An 18,144-nucleotide genomic window follows, 5' to 3' on the forward strand; every position below is an offset into this window, starting at 1 on the left:
AATTTGGATACCAGTCTCTGGCTTCCCCACACACCTGCACATACATGTACACACACACACACACACACACACACACACACACACACACACACGAGAAAGTGAATCAATGAGTTCTGCTGACTCCCAGTGTGGCAGCTGCATCCGCTTGGAAAAGCATGGCTGTACTTTGGGTGCTGGGTTAAGTACAGCCATCGGAAAGAAATGGACGGGAAAAAGCTTTCCTGCGCTGGGCACACAGTGAGTCCTGCCTCTCTGTCTCTGAGGGTCCAGCCTGGCACAGTTTAAACCTACCGGGCAAAGACAATGCGTCTTTGTGTGAGGTAAATCTCGTGAAAGAGACATGAGTGCAAGCGGGTCTGTGCGCTAACCCTCTGTGGGTACCGTTTTCAGTGAGTACCAGAGCATCTGCAGATTTTGGCTATCTTCCGGGAGAGGTCCTAGAACTGGATTTAACACTTTACGTCACTTGACCCCCCCCCCCCTCAAGGCATCAAGATCGTCCCTGGGGGTTCTGTTTTCTTTCCCCAAGTTACATGTTTCCTTCGGTCTTATTTATTCATTTGGAATCCGAGCCCCACATGATCTCAGATGACGAGCCTGTTTTTAGCCCAGACAGGGATGAGATTCTCTTTAGGCTAAGGCCACATGTTGTTCTGTCCTTCCATCCAGAGAGACAAACCCAGATTCCCCAGGCTCTGCTGGTCTATCAGGCTTGTGTAGTCCAGCCAGGGACCACACAGGGGAAAAGCCCAAAGTGGCTTCCCTGGGCTGCCTGACTCATCGCCCTGCATGGACCTGTGGCCTAGAGCCTCACACACAGCCCCGCACGGACCTCCTGCCCCACATGGGGGAGCGGCAGGGAGGCTGGGGTCCGGGTGTGGACACTCAGAAGGGAAGGTGGCGGTGGCACTGGGGTCCTCAGTTTCTGCTCACCGGCTTCTGGAGCCTCTGCTGTGATGAAAGGAGGAAGGGCAGGTGGGCTGGAGGCTGGAGGCCAGTCTGAGGTGAGAGCTAACACCCCCTGGCAGTGACAGGTGCTAGATAGAGGTGTTTGCACGCTCTCCATGCACAGATCTGGGGGTGCCTGAGAGGCGAAACGTGCCAGGTTGGTCTCTCAGTACCCCAGTGCCCTCCAAACGCCTTCCCTACCCCTCACACTGCAGTCTAAGTTTGTCGATCACGCGTGTCTGGGGATGCAGTTCTCTGCTGAGAACCTGTTGGCATCAGACCCAGCGCCCAGGGTGGATGTCAAGGCCCTTACAACGTCCTCATCCAACCCTACGCAAGGTCCTCCAGAGCAGACCACCCTCGTATCTCTTGGTTCTTCAACAGGCAAGGTGCCCCCCCCTCACCCCCAACACACGCACGCTCTGTGGCCTCCCGCAGGTACCAGCAGAGATGACAAGCCCTCTGCCCTTCATTAGGCTGCACACATTTGCTCCTGCTGCTCCCTGTCCTTTGCCACAGTCGAGACGTCCACTCGGAACAGCGAGGGCATGCTTCACTGTCACCCCTCATGAACCCCCGACCTTTGTAACTAACTGCTCTTCAGCTGACTCATGACCCTCCAGTGCTAGCCTAAGGGAGGACGCCATACACAACACATATGCGATGAATCAATGAATGAAGGCTGAGACAGGAGGATCACTGTGAATTCCAGGCCAGCCTGGGCTAACAGTGCTGCCTTGTGTGTGTGTGGGGGAGGGGAGGAATGAATGAATGAATGAATGAATGCTCTCTGTAAATGACTTCATGGGACAAGATAAGCAAACAGATGTAACAAAGAGAAATGGATAGGATGTGTCTAACACACAGTACTCCCCAAAATGATTATTTTATGACTGTCATGCATGCATTTATTGGTGAATATTTATGAAGATCTATTGTGTCCCAGACACCTTCATTTTACCAAGTCTTTAGTAGAGCAAAGGGATAAAAGTCCCTTGTCACAGAGGAGGGGGCAGTATAAGCGAGGGTCCCACCCTTCCTAACTTCCTGATTCAACAAGCTGCTCCTGCCATCTCCTCCTTCCTTCCCTCCCACAATTCCCACTCCAGGAGGAAGAGCCACCATACCTGGTCTTTTGAGTCTCCTCATCAAGGGACCATCTCATTTTTATCATCTTAATGCTATGAGGAGGCCCAGATGAAAGGCATTGCCGTGTCTATTGCACAGGAGGAAAAACCAAGGCCTGTAGATCTCAGGGAGTCCTGACTGCTCCTCAGACGTCCTCACACTGTCCTCCGAAGACCCACAGAATCATTCTGAATAGATGCATGATTCTGTGTGAGTGTGATGAATCAGAGGAACCCTAAATGAGGCTCAGTGGCTTTAGTGTAATCCAGAGCCCAGGAATTTGGCCAGAATGCAAGACAACAGTATAGTCAGAGGCTGCTGCAAGCAACAGATTAAATCAACTCTCTGGGTTCCCTGTGGCCACCAGAGAAAGCCCACGTGTGACTATTCACTTGCAGTTTATTAAAATGGTGAGATAAGAACAGCTTCCGGGGAAGAGCAGGATGGCCTGGAGCACCGTCCAAAGCAAGCATGGGTCACACAGACATAAAACTCCCCTAAGCTTGGGTGGAGACAGCAGTTACCACTCAGGAAGAATGCGATGGTGCTGGGTGCCAGCATGCACAGCTCTGCTACGGACAAAGGGATTATTCTGCCTCATTGTCAAAACGCAGTGTTTATTGTTAAAATACACTCGGGAATTAAAAGGGGCATGTATGAATCATAAATATTTGCATGCTATTAATGTTTGGACAAAAGAGTTGGACAGGCTAAGTTGGGAGAACTCCTTTTCCCATGAAAAACAGTGCTTCGAATTACAGTCCATATTTAATTTCATCTCTTCCATTGCTAATCTGAAATCCCAGTGCCTGCTGGGCATAACCCTTTCAGGCCCTCAGAGCTCCAGGAGGCTGAGGAGGAAGGGGAGGCCAGGAAGCTTGCCCAGAAATCTACCAGGAGCAACAAGAGATGGGCCTCTCACTGACCGACTGATGCCAGCTGCTGCCCTCTGCTTGCAACTGCCACGGTCTCTTGCAAGGACACTGTCCCTGAAGAGACCTGACCCAGGTTTGGGGCTTCACCCAGGTTTTTCTCATCCAGGGAAAGCAAAACCTGCATTTTATCTCAAGTAATCAATCCTCACGGCACCTCCTCCTCTCTGCGGACAAAGGGGGAAGAGAACTCAGATAGACACATACCTTTAAGTTGTTCTCAACTTCCCCACCCTCAGGGGAAGGCTTGACAATGTCTGCAGATATTTCAGATGGTCACCTCTAAGAAGGTGGGGGAGGGTGTCATTGGTATGCCGTCAAACATTCAACAGTGCGCATCACAGCCACTCCCGTATCCCCCCCACCCCCCCAAAAAGGGAATGGGTAGATCTAAGTGTCAATGGGGATCCACGATCTGCTCTCAGATAAGAAGCTGGTGAAACCCACTGGCTAGAGTGAAAACAGCCCTGGAAGAGGCAGTCACTCTCGGGGGTTTAAGGAGTGGGTGACTACACGTCACCCAGGGATCGGGACGACGTCAATGGGCAAAGCTGGATTTTTGGTTCGGGGGGGGGGGGGGGGGGCGGGGGGACACTCCTCAGGGCTTCTGGATACATTCTTATTTATTTATTCCCCCACTCCCACCCCAAGGCAAGGTCTCTTTAGACCAGGCTGGTCTGGAACTCAACAGCTAACCAAGGATGACCTTGAACTTCTGAGCCTCCTGCCTCCACTTTTTTCTTCATTGTGAATATCACAAATTTAAAGTTTCACACATTTTCAGGGAAGGTAAAGATCATGAGGGAGGAGGGGCAAGAGAGATACTTAACTTTTGGGGGTGGTGGGCCACCAGGTCAGGGTCCGTGTCCCCCCCCCCCCCCCCCCCCCCCCCCCCCCCCCCGTGTTGGTATAATTTAACTTAACTTTTGGGAGTGGTGGGCCGCCAGGTCAGAGTTCCCCACCCCCCACCCCCGTGTTGGTATAATTTAAGTTTTAGAATTGGTCTTTTCTAGGGGGTGGGCAGTCTGCACATAGTAGGGTGTTTAGCAGATCTCTGGCCTCGACCCCTGGGTGCTATGGACCACTCCCCCAGCCCAGTATGTGATAGTCAAAAGTATCTGCAGACCTCAGCAAATGTCCCCTAGGGGTCCAAACACATCCCAGCTGTGAACCACCAAGCAAGAGGCTCATCCAAACTGATCACCTACACAGGCCATAGAGTGAAGGGGACCTGCCCCCTGGGTAGCAGTTCCAAGGACGAAAGTGGGGACCTTTATTGTAGGTTCTTGAGATGCCATTTAAAAAGACAAGCAGCTTTCTCAATGATCCTGGTTCAGATAGCTCCTGGATATAAAAATGAGAGATGCCGAACACACTCCATACAATGCCAAACACAGTCCATACAATGCCGAACACACCCCATACAATGCCGAACACACCCCATACAATGCCAAACACAGTCCATACAATGCCGAACACACCCCATACAATGCCAAACACAGTCCATACAACGTCGAACACACCCCATACAATGTCGAACACATTCCATGCAATGTTGAACACTCTCCATACAATGCCAAATACAGTCCATACAATGCCGAACACACCCCATACAAAGATTTCAAATAGAAATACAGAAAAATGTCTGTGAAGATCCACGACCAATACTACGAGCAAATCCTATGAGCTGAATCCTATGCGCTCCATCCACTGGAGAGTGGAGCCTTTCTACCTCCCAAGGGCCCCTCCCTACTTGCCTGGTCCATGAAGATCTGATAAGGATGCAGAGGAACACTGGACAACTCCTTCCTCTGCATAAGGTGACTTGATTAGAGACACACACTTCCCTAGAGGGCACTGGCCGGCCCTCCCATTCACTGGACCTGGGCCTCCTGGGGTCAGGTGTTCGGGAGGGAGTATGGTTAGGCCCGTGTGTTCATTAGGAAGGTCTTAAGTCTCTAAAAGCAGGGAGTACTCCAAGTCGGAAAATAAGCTTCAAATTCACTTACATCTTCTATGAGCAAAGAGAATTTAAGTGGCTCCTGAGTGACTATTTCCTCCTTTGCTGAGGAAGCCGAAGGAAACGCACTGGGACTCTGGAGTTAGAGCATAAGCCTCTCACAGGCGGCTGCTGGGATTTCTTTACACTCTGTGGACCCATGCAGCCTGGCAGCCTGGCTGGAGGAAGTGCGTGAATAGCAAATGGACTTCCTAAATGGGATAGGCTGCCCGATACAGGTTAATAGAGGCTGGGCAGCGAGCTGGGGTCCCAAAACAGTGCAGTGCAAAACTGAATGTTCACTCCATTCTCCACACAGCCCCCGAATGCGAGATTCACAGTGGAACCAGCCATGGAGGACAGGCAATGCCTGAAACTCACTAATGGGTGTTTATAAATACAGGCAGACTGTGAGCAGCGTACAGGCAGCTGGCACACTGGGACATTTTCACAGACAGACAGTTCATTAATTCTAGTTAATTGCTTGACTGGGGCCTCACTCGAGGAGATGTTATCAGCATGGATGGACTCAATCTTCAGGAACATTTTGGTCCAAGAAGTCTCTCAATGGAAGTATAGACACATGACTATATACCCCTGGACGAGGGCCCCCAACATGGCCTGAAAATTGCACACCACTCCACATTTACAGTAGAGTAAGCCCCACGTCCATGGGCCCCTCATTCGTGGATTGAAGGAATCACAGATGACAAATACTTGGGGGGAAACCCATTTGTACTGAGCCTGTGGGCTTTTCTTTTTTTTTTTTTCATTATTATTCCCTAAACAATAGCACAGCAACTACTTATGTGTAAGTGATATTCTATTAGCTATCGTAAGTAATCTAGACATGATGTGAGGTATATTATAGGGTGTGTGGGGTTATTTACAAAGGTTTCCCCATTCTGTACAAACGGCTGGAGCAACCGCAGATGTCTGGATGTGAGGGAGGGGGTTGTGGACCAATCTTCCATTGACACCAAGGAATGACTACACACAGTCATTCTTAAATATCCCTCATTGCTCTCAGCTCATTTTTATAGTCCCCAGCAGGGAGGGAGGACTCCACAGACATTACACCATCTCTCTGCTTCAACAAGTCAGTTTCCTTTAAAAAAAAAAAAATCCTGAAAGACAGAATATATTCTTCCATAACTAGCCTCCTCCACCCTCCCTTGTACCTCACCAACCAGCACACACACGCACACATGCACGCACACATGCACGCACACACGCGCACACACACACACACACACACACACACACACACACACACACACACACACACACACAGCTGATTTATTAGAACCAGCTCAGCCTTGCTGAGTGGCTGGCTGGATCACTGTTTGGGTCTATGACGCGGTCCTAACAGGAAGCTCTAAAAGTCACTCAACTGTTGTTTCTCTCCAAGGCACTTTCTGATTGATGGTCTTCAGTCCTGGCTCACCAAAGGACAGCCCTGCTGCTGAGGAAGGGCGGAGGGCGGCTCCGTACAAGGGCAGCCTCTGCCACACAGCTGAAAAATCCTATTCATGCAAATAACCTCGACCAAGAAAAGCCGTGTGACACCATCCTTGATGCTTGGCACTTCGTAAAACCCACCCGCAAGGAAAGTCTGATGGAGTGGAGCATGACACCATTGTTTTCTAACAGGGACAGCGTGCGGTGAGCTGCTCCTGGCTCTTACTAAGGCTCTGGCCGCGCCAGGCTTTAAGCCGGACAGGATGAAGAAGCTTGCTTAAGGAAAGTGTTGCTAACTCTTTTCTTGTCAAATATAAAAGAGGAGGGAAGCCTGGTCCTGGTCCGACAGGCCACATTCTGCATCAGTTCTGGGTGAAGCGCGTGACCTGCCAGGAAAGGAAGTATTCACTGGGACCGGCTGAGGCTTGTTTTCTAAGAGGCCCTGGTTTTGTTTAGTTTTGTTGGATTTTATTTGTTTTTTATTTTTGTTTTGCTCTTTGTCCCTATTTGTTCACAGCTAAATCTGAAGAAAACAGGTTTTACTGGATATGCTGTTATAAACAGTAGACGCAAAACCAGAAAGAAAAGGAAAAAAAAAACTGGACTTTTGATTTGAACACAACTCACATAGTTTCTTTCTATTTATTTTCTCTAGGAGACCCAACTGCCATTTCTATGGTTTACCTAGAACGCTCTCCACGGAACATCTCTGGGGCTGGCAGTTGGATTTTTCCTTCTTCTAGTAAATGAGTTTGCCATCAAATAAAGAATGATGTGGCTCCTATAACCTCGTGAGTCACTAAGAGCAACTCTCCGGTAAAAGCCACTACAGAAAGACACCCCTCCCTGTTCGCCGTTGAAGCACAGCTTTTCCCTCCCTAACTGTGTCTCCAGCAGAGGCTTCTGCTGAGCTGAGAGACAACCTCCCCATGCCCATGCCGTAGTACCCTGCATCATGCAGAAGGGGATGAAATTGCCACGGGGAACCGACATCACACAAATGTGAAAGAGCCCAGCTTGTGACAGCATAAATATTATGTCTGGGAAGACGTCCACAGCAAGAGTCTAGGAAGGAATTTCACTTCAGAAAAGTACTATTTTCAAAATGGGCAAGTTCCGAGCTGCCAGGAGGTCAGCATAAACAGCGGATTCCACCGAGAAGCGAAACCCTTTCCTGACAGACCACAGGACACTTGGCTTCATGGGTCCTGAGTGTCACTGAACCAGGGCGGGTGACACTCCTGAAGAGACCTTACTGTCAACGACAGAATGGCCTCCAATCCTGCATGAGTGGTGACATCCACTCATACACCCAGTGGCTTAGCAAAGGCCTGGATTGGCATTTTAAATAGAAGTACTTTCCTAACCCCTACCAATTAGGCCCCGAGTCTATGGATGCCACTGTCACCAAAACAACAGAAGGGCGCCAGGAAATGTCCACCCTGTGGTTCCCTTGGATATTTATTTTCTGGGTATTCGGTACTAATCTGGCGCTCCACAGTCAAAGCCATGTTCCAAATTTGCACATTTTTGGCATCCACACATCCCAGAAGACCTACGAGCAAACTCCAGAAACTTTACGCTGCACACAGAAATCTTTTGCGCTGCTTCTTCCGTTCTTGGGGAAAGTTTTTTTAGAGGATTTTCAGAACTATCTATGACATCTCCCAAAGATGAAAAGTCACATTCTTAGAACAAATGGAAACTGGCCATTGTTTCCCTCCTTAAAGACAGCTGCTGGTACCTTGGTAGCTGTGTGCCTTGGTTCTCCGTGAAATCATCGAAGCTATCCTCTCTGACTGGCCAGCTCATTGGTAGCTAATGGAATACTCTAGTGGGGAAGAGGCATTTGCAGACATGTCTGTCACCTCACGCTGTGCACACTGTGGGGAGCTTTCTTGTCATCGGAACATACAGATTGCAGTTATAGACAGAAAAACAAACAAACAAACAAACAAAAAACCTCCCAGTTAATTAACCTTATGAAAGAGTTCTTGTTGACCCTGAACTTGGAGGTTACTGATAGTCTCAGGCCCTGTGATTAAAACAATTGTTCTGAACAACCACTTGTGTGCCTTCCTAATCTCTGGACTTCAGTGAGTCTCCCAGGATCCCCTCCTCTCTCCCTCCCACCCCCACCCCCAACCGAGAACTGCTCTCTCTTCTCTTGTGAGGTCACTGCCAATCAGCTTGCAGATCGGCAATCAAAGGGAGACACTTTCCGGGGTGAGATACTTGGTGGAGATCTGAACTACCCAGAGAGCAGGGGAAGCCAGGGGCTGGGGAAGAAGCCTGAGCTGCCTAGGCCTTCACCAGTGTTCACAGGGGCCTGCAGTCAGCCAGGCCTCAGAAGCCAGACAGGCAGGTTCTCCCAGTCGCAGGCTGAACCTGAGGTTAGGAGCTGTGGCCCTGGCCATCAGCCAGCACCAGACAGATCCATTTCTTGGAAGAGAGAAAAATCCTTCCTTGGGTGGCTCGGGCAGTCTCTGGGAGGGTCACAGTCCCCAGAGTCGGGCAGGTATCTGGCATGAGAAAGGGAGCACCTTACATGTCCTCTCTACCTTCCATCCACACCGAGCACCCAGGCCCTGTGGAGAATCCATCACTGACTGGACTCAAAACTGACCTTAAGATGTGTGCATGGATGAAAAGCCAAAACCTTCTGGGTTAGTCTGTGAATGTCAAGGGCATATTTTTAGGCACATTAAAAAACAACCAGAAAATGAAATAGTTGAGTCTTAAGATCGCTTAATAAAACATAATGAAACTTTTAAAGGATAAAGCTCAGCCAGGGAGATTAGGACTAATTGTTAGAATTAGTGAGAGCATCTATTCCCTTTCTAATGGGAAGCAAACTGTGAGAGGGAGGAGAGAGAGAAGGGGGAGAGAAGAAGAAAGAAAGAGAGAGAGAGAGAGAGAGAGACAGACAGACAGACAGACAGACAGAGAAATGCCTAGCAGGCTTTGATGACCACAAAAAGGCAAAATAAAATTATATTTTGTGACTACAAAGTGAAATTATGAGATAAAACCATGTTCAGTCTTCTGACAGCTTACTTGTCTTATATTATTGACATAAAAATTTTAAGCCATAAAAACTCAAGACCAACGTTATATACGGTAACCGTAACTGGGTCAAGTGGTCAATTAATGCTCCTGAGTTTTAATTACTTTCTATCAGGGATGGAGAGGGGAGCCTGTTCAAATCAATTATAATCCTTTTTTTTGCATCTGATTAATTTTTTTTCATTCCAGGGTCTGAGAAGACAGCCTGGCCTTGGGTGCTGCTGTTTTCCTTTGGGGGGTTTATGCAAACCCAAGTGCACACTGGCACGAATCAGGTAGCAGAATGCAAACAGTCCACACCTTGGGGAAACAGTCGCCCGAGTTCCTCAGGTAAACACCAGCACCTATTAGTCACCCACTCAAAACAGAGACGGCCAAAGAGAGATGGGGGACCAGCCCTCAGGAGCACAAAAGTAAGCATGCTGCTTTCAAAACCCCATTCTTCATCGTCCTCATCAACTTACGGTGAGGACTGTCAGAAAGCCACCATGCCATCCTCATGGAAAATGTCACCAGAATGGGCCTCTAAATAGTCTTCAAAACTTCCATAGCCAAACAGGACAAAAAGACCCACCTAGATGCCTAGGAGCATGATCACACTTTCTCTGGCAACCAAGTAATACTCAGCTAGCCGTTCCTAAAAGTGGCAATTCCTAAGAACTGATGGAGTTCATTGCTAGGCAGGTGGGGAGTCTGGCTGTGGGGTCGTTGTTTCTTCTCGGCTTCCCACCCACTCTGCCAGCAGCTCATCTGAACCCTTCACAGTTCAGTTTTCTGAACACACGCCTCTGAACCATAATGCGAATTCCATTTGCGGAAAGGCAGACTTTCAATATAACAAGTGAGCCCACTTAAGGACATGGGCTCTCCCGGCGGCATCCCTCAGGCTCTCAATAAGTGGAGAGACTTTTCTTTGAATCCCCCTATTATTAGCATAGTAGTGTGAACATACAGTTTCAATCACATTATACGTTTTTATTTTTCTCTAGGTGTGATTTCATTATGAAAACGCCCTGGACATCTAGGCTAGCCAGTACAACAGCCCAGATGCACATACACTTACCCTCTCCCCTCTTCCACTGAGAACAGATTTTCTAGGGTTTCTGAACGCCTTCGTTCACAGGGGTGATGACCCCTCTGCCTGGCCTTTTCTAGACTTGCCAGTCTGCTGGTTTTGTTTCGTTCGCTTGGCTCTGGGGACCAAGTGGAGGGCCCTGCATGTGCTAGGCTAGTGTTCCGCCACTGGACTGCAGACTCCACCAGCCCCTTCCTGTTTCTTTTCCAGTGCAAGAACCATTACTGTTACTTACACACACGTATCCTGTCTTTTTGATTAAGCTAGAAATAGCTTTGACGGCCAGGCTTATTCAGTTCTGCATTACAGAAGTGAAACTTTAAACCAAGCCCCCTTGCTCTTAAATTTTCACTACTCGGAGATGTTTGTAAAATACGATTTAGGTCCCAGAAACAAAGAGAAACTACAATACTTGAAAGATAACCGGAAAGTGGGCAAGTCCACAGCGAACCAAGGTTTCCCTCGCTGCTCCAACACGTTGAAATTTGGCTAAGGGTGAGGGACAGTCAAACTGCATGTGCACCTGAGCTAAGGGAACAGCTTCTTCCAATAATCTGGTCTCTAACATGATTAACATCTAAATGTTAAGTGAACCCCACTTCTCTCGCCAAATAATAATAAATACATCATGAAAGTCATGTTGTTCTCGATTGTATTAATATGATCCCATTTTTATCCTAGAAATGTAAGCTTGCTTAAGACCATATCACAGACTATAAGGATTTCCCCCAAATTATTGATGTGAGCAGTTGAAACCCCGTCACTTATAGAAAGCACAGGTACCATCTGCTCAAGGCTCTCAATGTTCAGATTGCCCAATAGTAAACTCTCATTACATAATCTCAGCTCTCATTGTGGTGAGGTTCACTTTTCTCATTTCAGAAAAATGGTGAAGTGTTTTATGGAAATTCACAATTCATGCCCAGCAGTGGTGGCACACGCCTTTAATCCCAGCACTCGGGAGGCAGAGGCAGGTGGATCTCTGTGAGTTCCAGTCTAGCCTAGTCATCTAGAGCTAGTTTCAGGACAGCCAGAGTTACACAGAGAAATCTTGAAAAACCAAAAAAAAAAAGGAATTCATTCATGTAGTATGTGTTCCAGAGTCAATCTTAAGCCAATTTAGTTATCAAACACGATAATAGAAAATGAGACTCTTGCAAAAGTATTAAATTTCAAATAAACATTATGTTAAAGTTTGATGCGGCATCAATAATAAGAAACGGCTATCGGCTGGAAACCCTGGGTTTGTTCCCAGGTACATACTTTGCATTTCAAGTTCATTCGTGACAGATACGCACCTCTACCGCTCCGACCGACAAACCTGAGGTCATTGAATCTTGCGACTTGGTTCTTCATGGCCGCTGTCGCGTTTCTCAGCTCTGCCGAGTAGTTTTCGTCGTTGCCCGCCATGACGGTGACCAGAGTGCCATCCGGAACGTCCCCCAGCGCCACCACCTAGACATCAGCCAAGGGATAAAGGCAGACATCAGCGCTGTTGTAGGGACATTTCCATGTCACCTGCGCAGTAATCGTTCTAAAATTAAACATACGCTTAACAACACTTTCTGGTTTTTAGAGGAATCATCATAACTTGAGCATCACAACCGAAAGGCTTGCTGTTCATTCCACAATGCGTAGATGGATGTCGATTTCCACATGAGGAAGACACTGACGAAATTAAATGAATAAGGCCACACAACACAGTAGGAACAATACAAAAGGGAACAGGGACTCTGAAAAGCTACTGATTCTCATCAGTATAGTTATCTCTTAAGACATGTTTGAAAGACAGAAAGTCTTACGTGGTAGGTTTATAATCTAATTCACCTTTAAAAAAAAGATTCACTGTATTATTTTGAATTATGTGGATGTGGGTGTATGTGTGCATATGAGTGTGAGGGCCACTGAGGCCAGAGACATCAGAACACCCTGGAACTGGAATCGTAGGCAGATGTGAGCTACCTGACAGGTGCTGGAACCAGAAGCTGTCCCCTGCAGCAGTATGGTGTGTCCTTGACTACTGAGCCATCTCTCCAAGCCCATCTTTACTCGCTTGGACCTCCGTTGGTGCTCCTAGCAGGACCTGGACTTAGGAACTTCAACTTAGTTCTGATAAACTTAAATTTGACTTTTGCTACTGATCTTTTTTTCTTTTCTTTTCTTTTTTTTTAAAAATTTTTTGAGACAGGGTCTCCCATAGTCCAGGGTAGCCTCAAGCTCATTGTCTGGCAGATGACCTTGAACCCCTGATCTTCCTGTCCCCGCCCTGCAAGTTACAGGTATGTGTGCCATCATGTACGCAGCTTCCAATGACCTGGAAGGGATTTAAACTGCCCATTGCAGTTCATCTCTGGCATCTCTTTTGCCTCTGTTGGAGTCTCATTAGCAGAGAACTCTGGCACTCAAGGAGAAAAACCAGAAATGTGCCATTTATTTACCATTAATTCCAAAAGAGATGACCTCAGAACAAAGGGAGTCCCAATAATCATTCTCAAATCAAAGCTGAAACCAGGCTACATTTTCATATGTGTGAGCCCCAAACATATATTAACTGTGTTCTGAGGTATTCTTTTACTGCCATTGAGAAGGTAAGGGCTTATTATATTTTGAAGACAACTGGTAGATAAACATATTTCACATCCGGAAAACAAACAAACAAACAAAAAAAAGCAGCAATTTTAAATTAAAATACTCTGAAGTACATGCCTTGAAAATGCTCCGCCAAGTACCATCCATCACTTGGCTGCTGTTTGATTGATTCTTTTCATTTTATTTTAGAGCTAGGGTCTCACTAGGTAGCCTAGGATGGCCTTGCACTCACATCCTCTTGTCTTCACTGTGAGGCCAGCGCTTACAGGCATGCACCCCCAAGCCGGTGTCTGACTGCAGCAGCGATTTTTGAGTTTTGACTTGATTACGGCTTACATCTGCTTTATTCCAGTTTCAAAGTGGTCATGGAATTCGAACCAAAATGCCTCAAGTTCAGGTTTTTTTTTTTCCAATCATTTCTGACATACATTGTCAGTCTGTGGTAAAATTGTTATTTATCCTGACAACGTGGTCATTGTTAGGTGGATGTTCTCAAGTTGGGAGCAGCAAAAGCACTTCTCAATATACTGTTACTATGTTTTTTCATTGTCTTTGCATACTAGTTACTGCATAGTTTATTGCAGGAATATTTCTCCGTCCGCATGTATGTAAATAAGGATGCCACAGATTCGCTAATCGGGCACCAATATCTAATCCCTCTGCTCGTCATCCTCACTGCGCTTAGTCATGTCCCCTTCCGCTCTCCGTTGTCCTGCAGATGACTATCTGGATGATTTCTATTCTTTGTGGCCGCTCCATCTCCTGGGTTCTAAAGAACATGCCAGGAAATGACTCCAGCTGCCCGGAGAAGTGGACAGTCGGGACCCCAGGACATCACCAGGACGCTCTGCTCTGGGTACTGGGTAAGTATCTTGTCAGCTCTTTAATTTTATCTGTTTTCACCAACTTGCTTTGTGAGACAAGGAGCCTCTTGCCTCTTTTTAACCCTTTCATTCCAATTGTTGGACATGTTTTCTACAAAGGAGATTTTAAAACATTTATTCTCTGAGCAGTCTGTAATTAGATGTTTATATCCCACCACAAGTGTTTGATGGCCTTTAATTAAGATTAGTAATATGACAACTCTTTTGTTTCAAAGAACATCATTGCAATAAATCTCCCTGATCAGTTAATTGATCATTATTAACCTTTCTTTCTACTCCTACAAAATTCTACTCCTATAAATTCTTCTGTTTTTAGTCTCTTTATTTTTTCCTCCATTTCTTTTTTCACTATTTTCACTTCCCCTGCACAATCAGCTCACAGTGTTGAAATGTCGTCCATGAAGACGCTTCACTTCCTCGTCCTCCTTTCACTGTGGAGAGCTAGGCTTTTCTAGTTCAACTCCACACCCACGGGTACCCAGGGTACTGGATCTACCACTGGGCTTCCAAACTGAATGCCTTACCGTTGGGGCCCATATCTCTTAAGAGGTTAAAATAAATACATCCTGTTCTACAAGTGTCCAAAGGCATGCTGAGTCATGGCTCTCCTCCTGCTGTGTCTCAGTGTGCCTCAGTTTACCACTGTTGCTCCAGTGCTTCACCTCATTAGTGGGGGGCCAGCCTAGGAGGCCCTCATGGATACATGTACGAAAGGACCAGGGTGGCTAACTAGGAAAAGGTTGCCGATGCTGGAATTCAAAAGTCTAAAAATCAAGAGTTTAAATTTCACCACTCGCATTTTTAAAAGAAGTGGGAATAGGGAATCTAGGGACTCAATGATTACTTCTTTGGCTTTCTGATTTATCTCCCAAGAGTTTTGGTGGGGAAGGGAAGGAGACACATTAAATCCAGGGATATTTAACAGTATATTTCATCCAATGACAAGTATACTTAGGCTAGGTTAAATTTTTTTTTAGAGTTAAAACTAAGATGTCTTCCAATTTGATACAGATTTTTGTCATTGAGAAGTGTTATAAAAAGAATGAGAAAAAAATCCAACTTCAAACAGAAATAGAAAGCAGTGTCTGCAATAAAAAGCTATAAACAATAGGTAAGGGAAGACAAACATTTACATTCAGCACAGACCAAACAGACAAGAAGGGACTTGCTGGCCAGAGATAGCTCATATTTTGTTGAACTTCTCTGTTCTCCAAGTATCAGGAAGTTGGGCAAAATATCAGCTCTCCTCTGTGCTATAAGGGCTTCCTAGTACTGTTCTTGGCTGGCCTGTTCGTAATTGGAAACCGGCATTTTCCAACAATTTTACAGGTTGAAATTACAGTTACAATTCATGTCCTTGATCTTCCAGAATTTCAAAGAAGACTATGGAGTAGAACATAGAATTCATCTGAGATGGCATTTAATGTATAGCTAGGGACCATGATCTTCCTGGCAGAAACATGATTTACTCCTTAAAAAAAAAAAAAAAAGAAAGAAAAGAAAAAGAAAAAGAAAAACATATTCCATCAGCACCCAAGGTCTTTGAACTCCCTGTGGAAGGCATGCTCATGCTCTGTGTACCAGGGCCTCAACGAACTGTCCTATTACAGTCTTACAAAATCTGTTGCAAGTCACCTGAATAACTTTGCTGGCTGCTTCTACCAATACTGCGCAGTACACAGCAGACGTCACAATTTCTCGTTTGGGAAATTGTTTCTCCTGGGCTAAGACAAACGGTTTGGAGGTGAAAAGCGGGCCAGAGGAGAGGCAGGAGAACCAATGAGGAGTATTTACATCTATTTTTGAGAGAATTAAATCTCTTGATAATTCTGAAGACTAAAGCAGAGGACTTAACAAAATTCCAGAAGATTCCTTGAAGGTGCTCCTCCACTAGGGGTGGGTGGGTTCCATCACCGCTTCACATAATTTGGTTTTTATCTTAGAAAATAAGATAATTCCTGTAGGACTGACCTCTAAAGAGATTCCTGGGCCTTAATCTATCCGAATAATAATTATTATTATTTCCTATCCGAAATGTAGAGAAACATTTTTGGTAGGAGCTGGTACAGATGGGGGCCAGGGATCCAGAGAAAATGCACCTAGGATGCTGGTCTGTTTAGATGCACAGCTTCCTCTTAAGCTCAACCTTTAAATTTCTTCTCCCTCTGAAAACCCTGTCTACTGTCTCAGTTCAGCAGGGTGCTGAGCTCCTGGAAGTGGCCTCTCTCTGTGGGACGGAGTGGTGACAGACATTAATGGAGCGGCCTGATTTCTCTGCTACCCTGTCCTTCCCCCCCAAGCTCTCTCAAGAGACCCACTTGAACCTTCCACACGTGCTGTGCCCCCCACACCTTGACCTTAGTCATAGCCACCGGCTGTCACTCAGGAAAACAAACTGGGATTCTTTTAGAAGTGCGTTTTCCAAAATCATTTATAAAAAGGGAACCTCTATGGCTGTGATTATTTTTGCTTAAAAGGAATTTTCCGCGGTTTGTAAAATCAGTGTGTATGGTCTTTTCATTCTTTTGAAAGAAAACAAACATTTCCATGTGGCAGCTCAAGACTTTGCATTGCTTCAGCTCCTGAGGACAATTTCTAAAAATCAATCATTTAGTGTCTTGATAAACTGGAGTTCCCTCACAGTGAAAACAGCAGCTCAGCTCAGAAAAGACCCCCCAAGGAAGGCACAAGTCCCTTTAGCTCTGCTCTGCAGGGACACCTACCTTAAATCGTCCTTTTGTTGACTACACAAAGCCTGATTTCGCTCTGCTGACAGTGACCTCAGGGCTCAGCCCAGTCAGGTTCCCTCTGAAGGTGAGCAGGAGACACCATCAACTATCCTTGTTTTTCTAAAGGAATCGGAATGGCTTTCCAAATAACTGGAAGCGGGGTAAAGCCAAGGGCCTTGCCTACCCTGGGACCCTCAATCCTACCCCCACCTTTTAAAAGTTGCTTTCAAAAACTGTTGAAGGCAACATTTTTATAGACAGAGACAATTGCATATTCTAGCTCTATAATTTTTTAAATGTGGACGGTGTTTTTAGCGCTTAAAAAAAAAGAATTTGGACAGCACTTTTCAAAAAGTGAGGGTTATTAGTTGCAATTAGATCAAGGTCCAGCTGAGGCCTGGAACTACGGAAAACTTAAATTAATCTCCCTCCTAAAGGGGGCAATTTCTTCATCTTTTTTTTTTTTTTTTTTTTAAAAAAAAGCAACTTCTCTTTACAGCGTGGACCTGCTTCCTTCATCAGCCTTTTGAAAGAACAGGACCGAACACAGTCACTGTGCTTTTCAGCTGTCTTTTAAAACCCACCACCGAAGAAGACCAAAGAAGAGAATTTAAATTCTCAAGCTCCCTGCCAGAGTAGTAGGGTAGTTGTTTTAAAAGCGCCCGGGGTTGTTTATACATCCCTTCTGAAGGCCAAGGTTTGGAGGCAACTGAAAGCCAGGGCAAGATCAGGGTGAAAAGCTACCCGACGGAAGTGAGCTGCCCATCTGAAGTGGCTGGGTCGACACTGCCCCCTCCTCTAGCAGAAAAGCCGCCGGATTGGACCTTCCCAGGTGTCAGAAGACACCTCTGCACCTTTCTTGCCCGGGGCTTAATTTTCTGGAGGGTTCCAGAAAAAGCAACAGGATTTGCTACTTGCGGCTTCTGGCAGGAGCAGGCGACAGGCTCGAAAAACTCCTCGGAACTTTGGCAAACTTAACTACGCCTGCAGTGAGTGGACTTTGGACATTCTGATGTCTATAGGGCGGTTAAAAAAAAAAGGCGCGCTGGAGGCGGGGGTGTCCCCCTGGCTCTTTCCCTTGTTGGTTTATTTTTACTGACCGGAAGGTATTAAAGTATCTCTCTCTCTATTTCTTTTTTTTATTTCCTGATGCCTTCATTTGAGAGACACAAAATGGTCTGGGTGTTCATCCGGAGGTCCGGGAAGCGTACTAAGGAAGACGGATTTGTCCGCCCCAAGGTTTTAACTTTTCCTAGTTCGTAGCAAAGGTAAGGCCCTTGGTAGATGTTCTGGGATTATCTTGACTTTTTTTTTTTTTTTTTTAAACTCCTCT

At 46.3% G+C, this 18,144-nt stretch overlaps 1 protein-coding gene and 1 long non-coding RNA gene across 4 annotated transcripts in view; one reads left to right on the forward strand and one right to left on the reverse strand.

Annotated features, from left to right (window-relative positions):
* Window positions 1-18,144, reverse strand: part of Runx1 (RUNX family transcription factor 1) — a 232,489-nt gene that overhangs the window by 73,462 nt on the left and 140,883 nt on the right. For both annotated transcript variants that reach the window (XM_042259562.2, XM_006981378.4), the window contains exon 4: window positions 11,908-12,064. In XM_042259562.2, coding sequence (XP_042115496.2) covers window positions 11,908-12,064 — 157 coding nt within the window. The remainder of the gene's footprint in view (window positions 1-11,907; window positions 12,065-18,144) is intronic.
* LOC143268168 (uncharacterized) lies at window positions 8,684-17,942 on the forward strand. 2 transcript variants are annotated; one of them, XR_013043879.1, is made up of 4 exons: window positions 8,684-9,134; window positions 9,724-9,864; window positions 13,917-14,061; window positions 17,311-17,942. It is a non-coding gene; the product is annotated as an uncharacterized LOC143268168 (long non-coding RNA). The 2 variants fall into 2 exon arrangements; XR_013043880.1 differs by having other exon boundaries at window positions 8,684-8,861.

This window comes from Peromyscus maniculatus, chromosome 12, assembly GCF_049852395.1.
Source record: "Peromyscus maniculatus bairdii isolate BWxNUB_F1_BW_parent chromosome 12, HU_Pman_BW_mat_3.1, whole genome shotgun sequence".
Classification (NCBI taxonomy): Eukaryota; Metazoa; Chordata; class Mammalia; order Rodentia; family Cricetidae; genus Peromyscus; species Peromyscus maniculatus.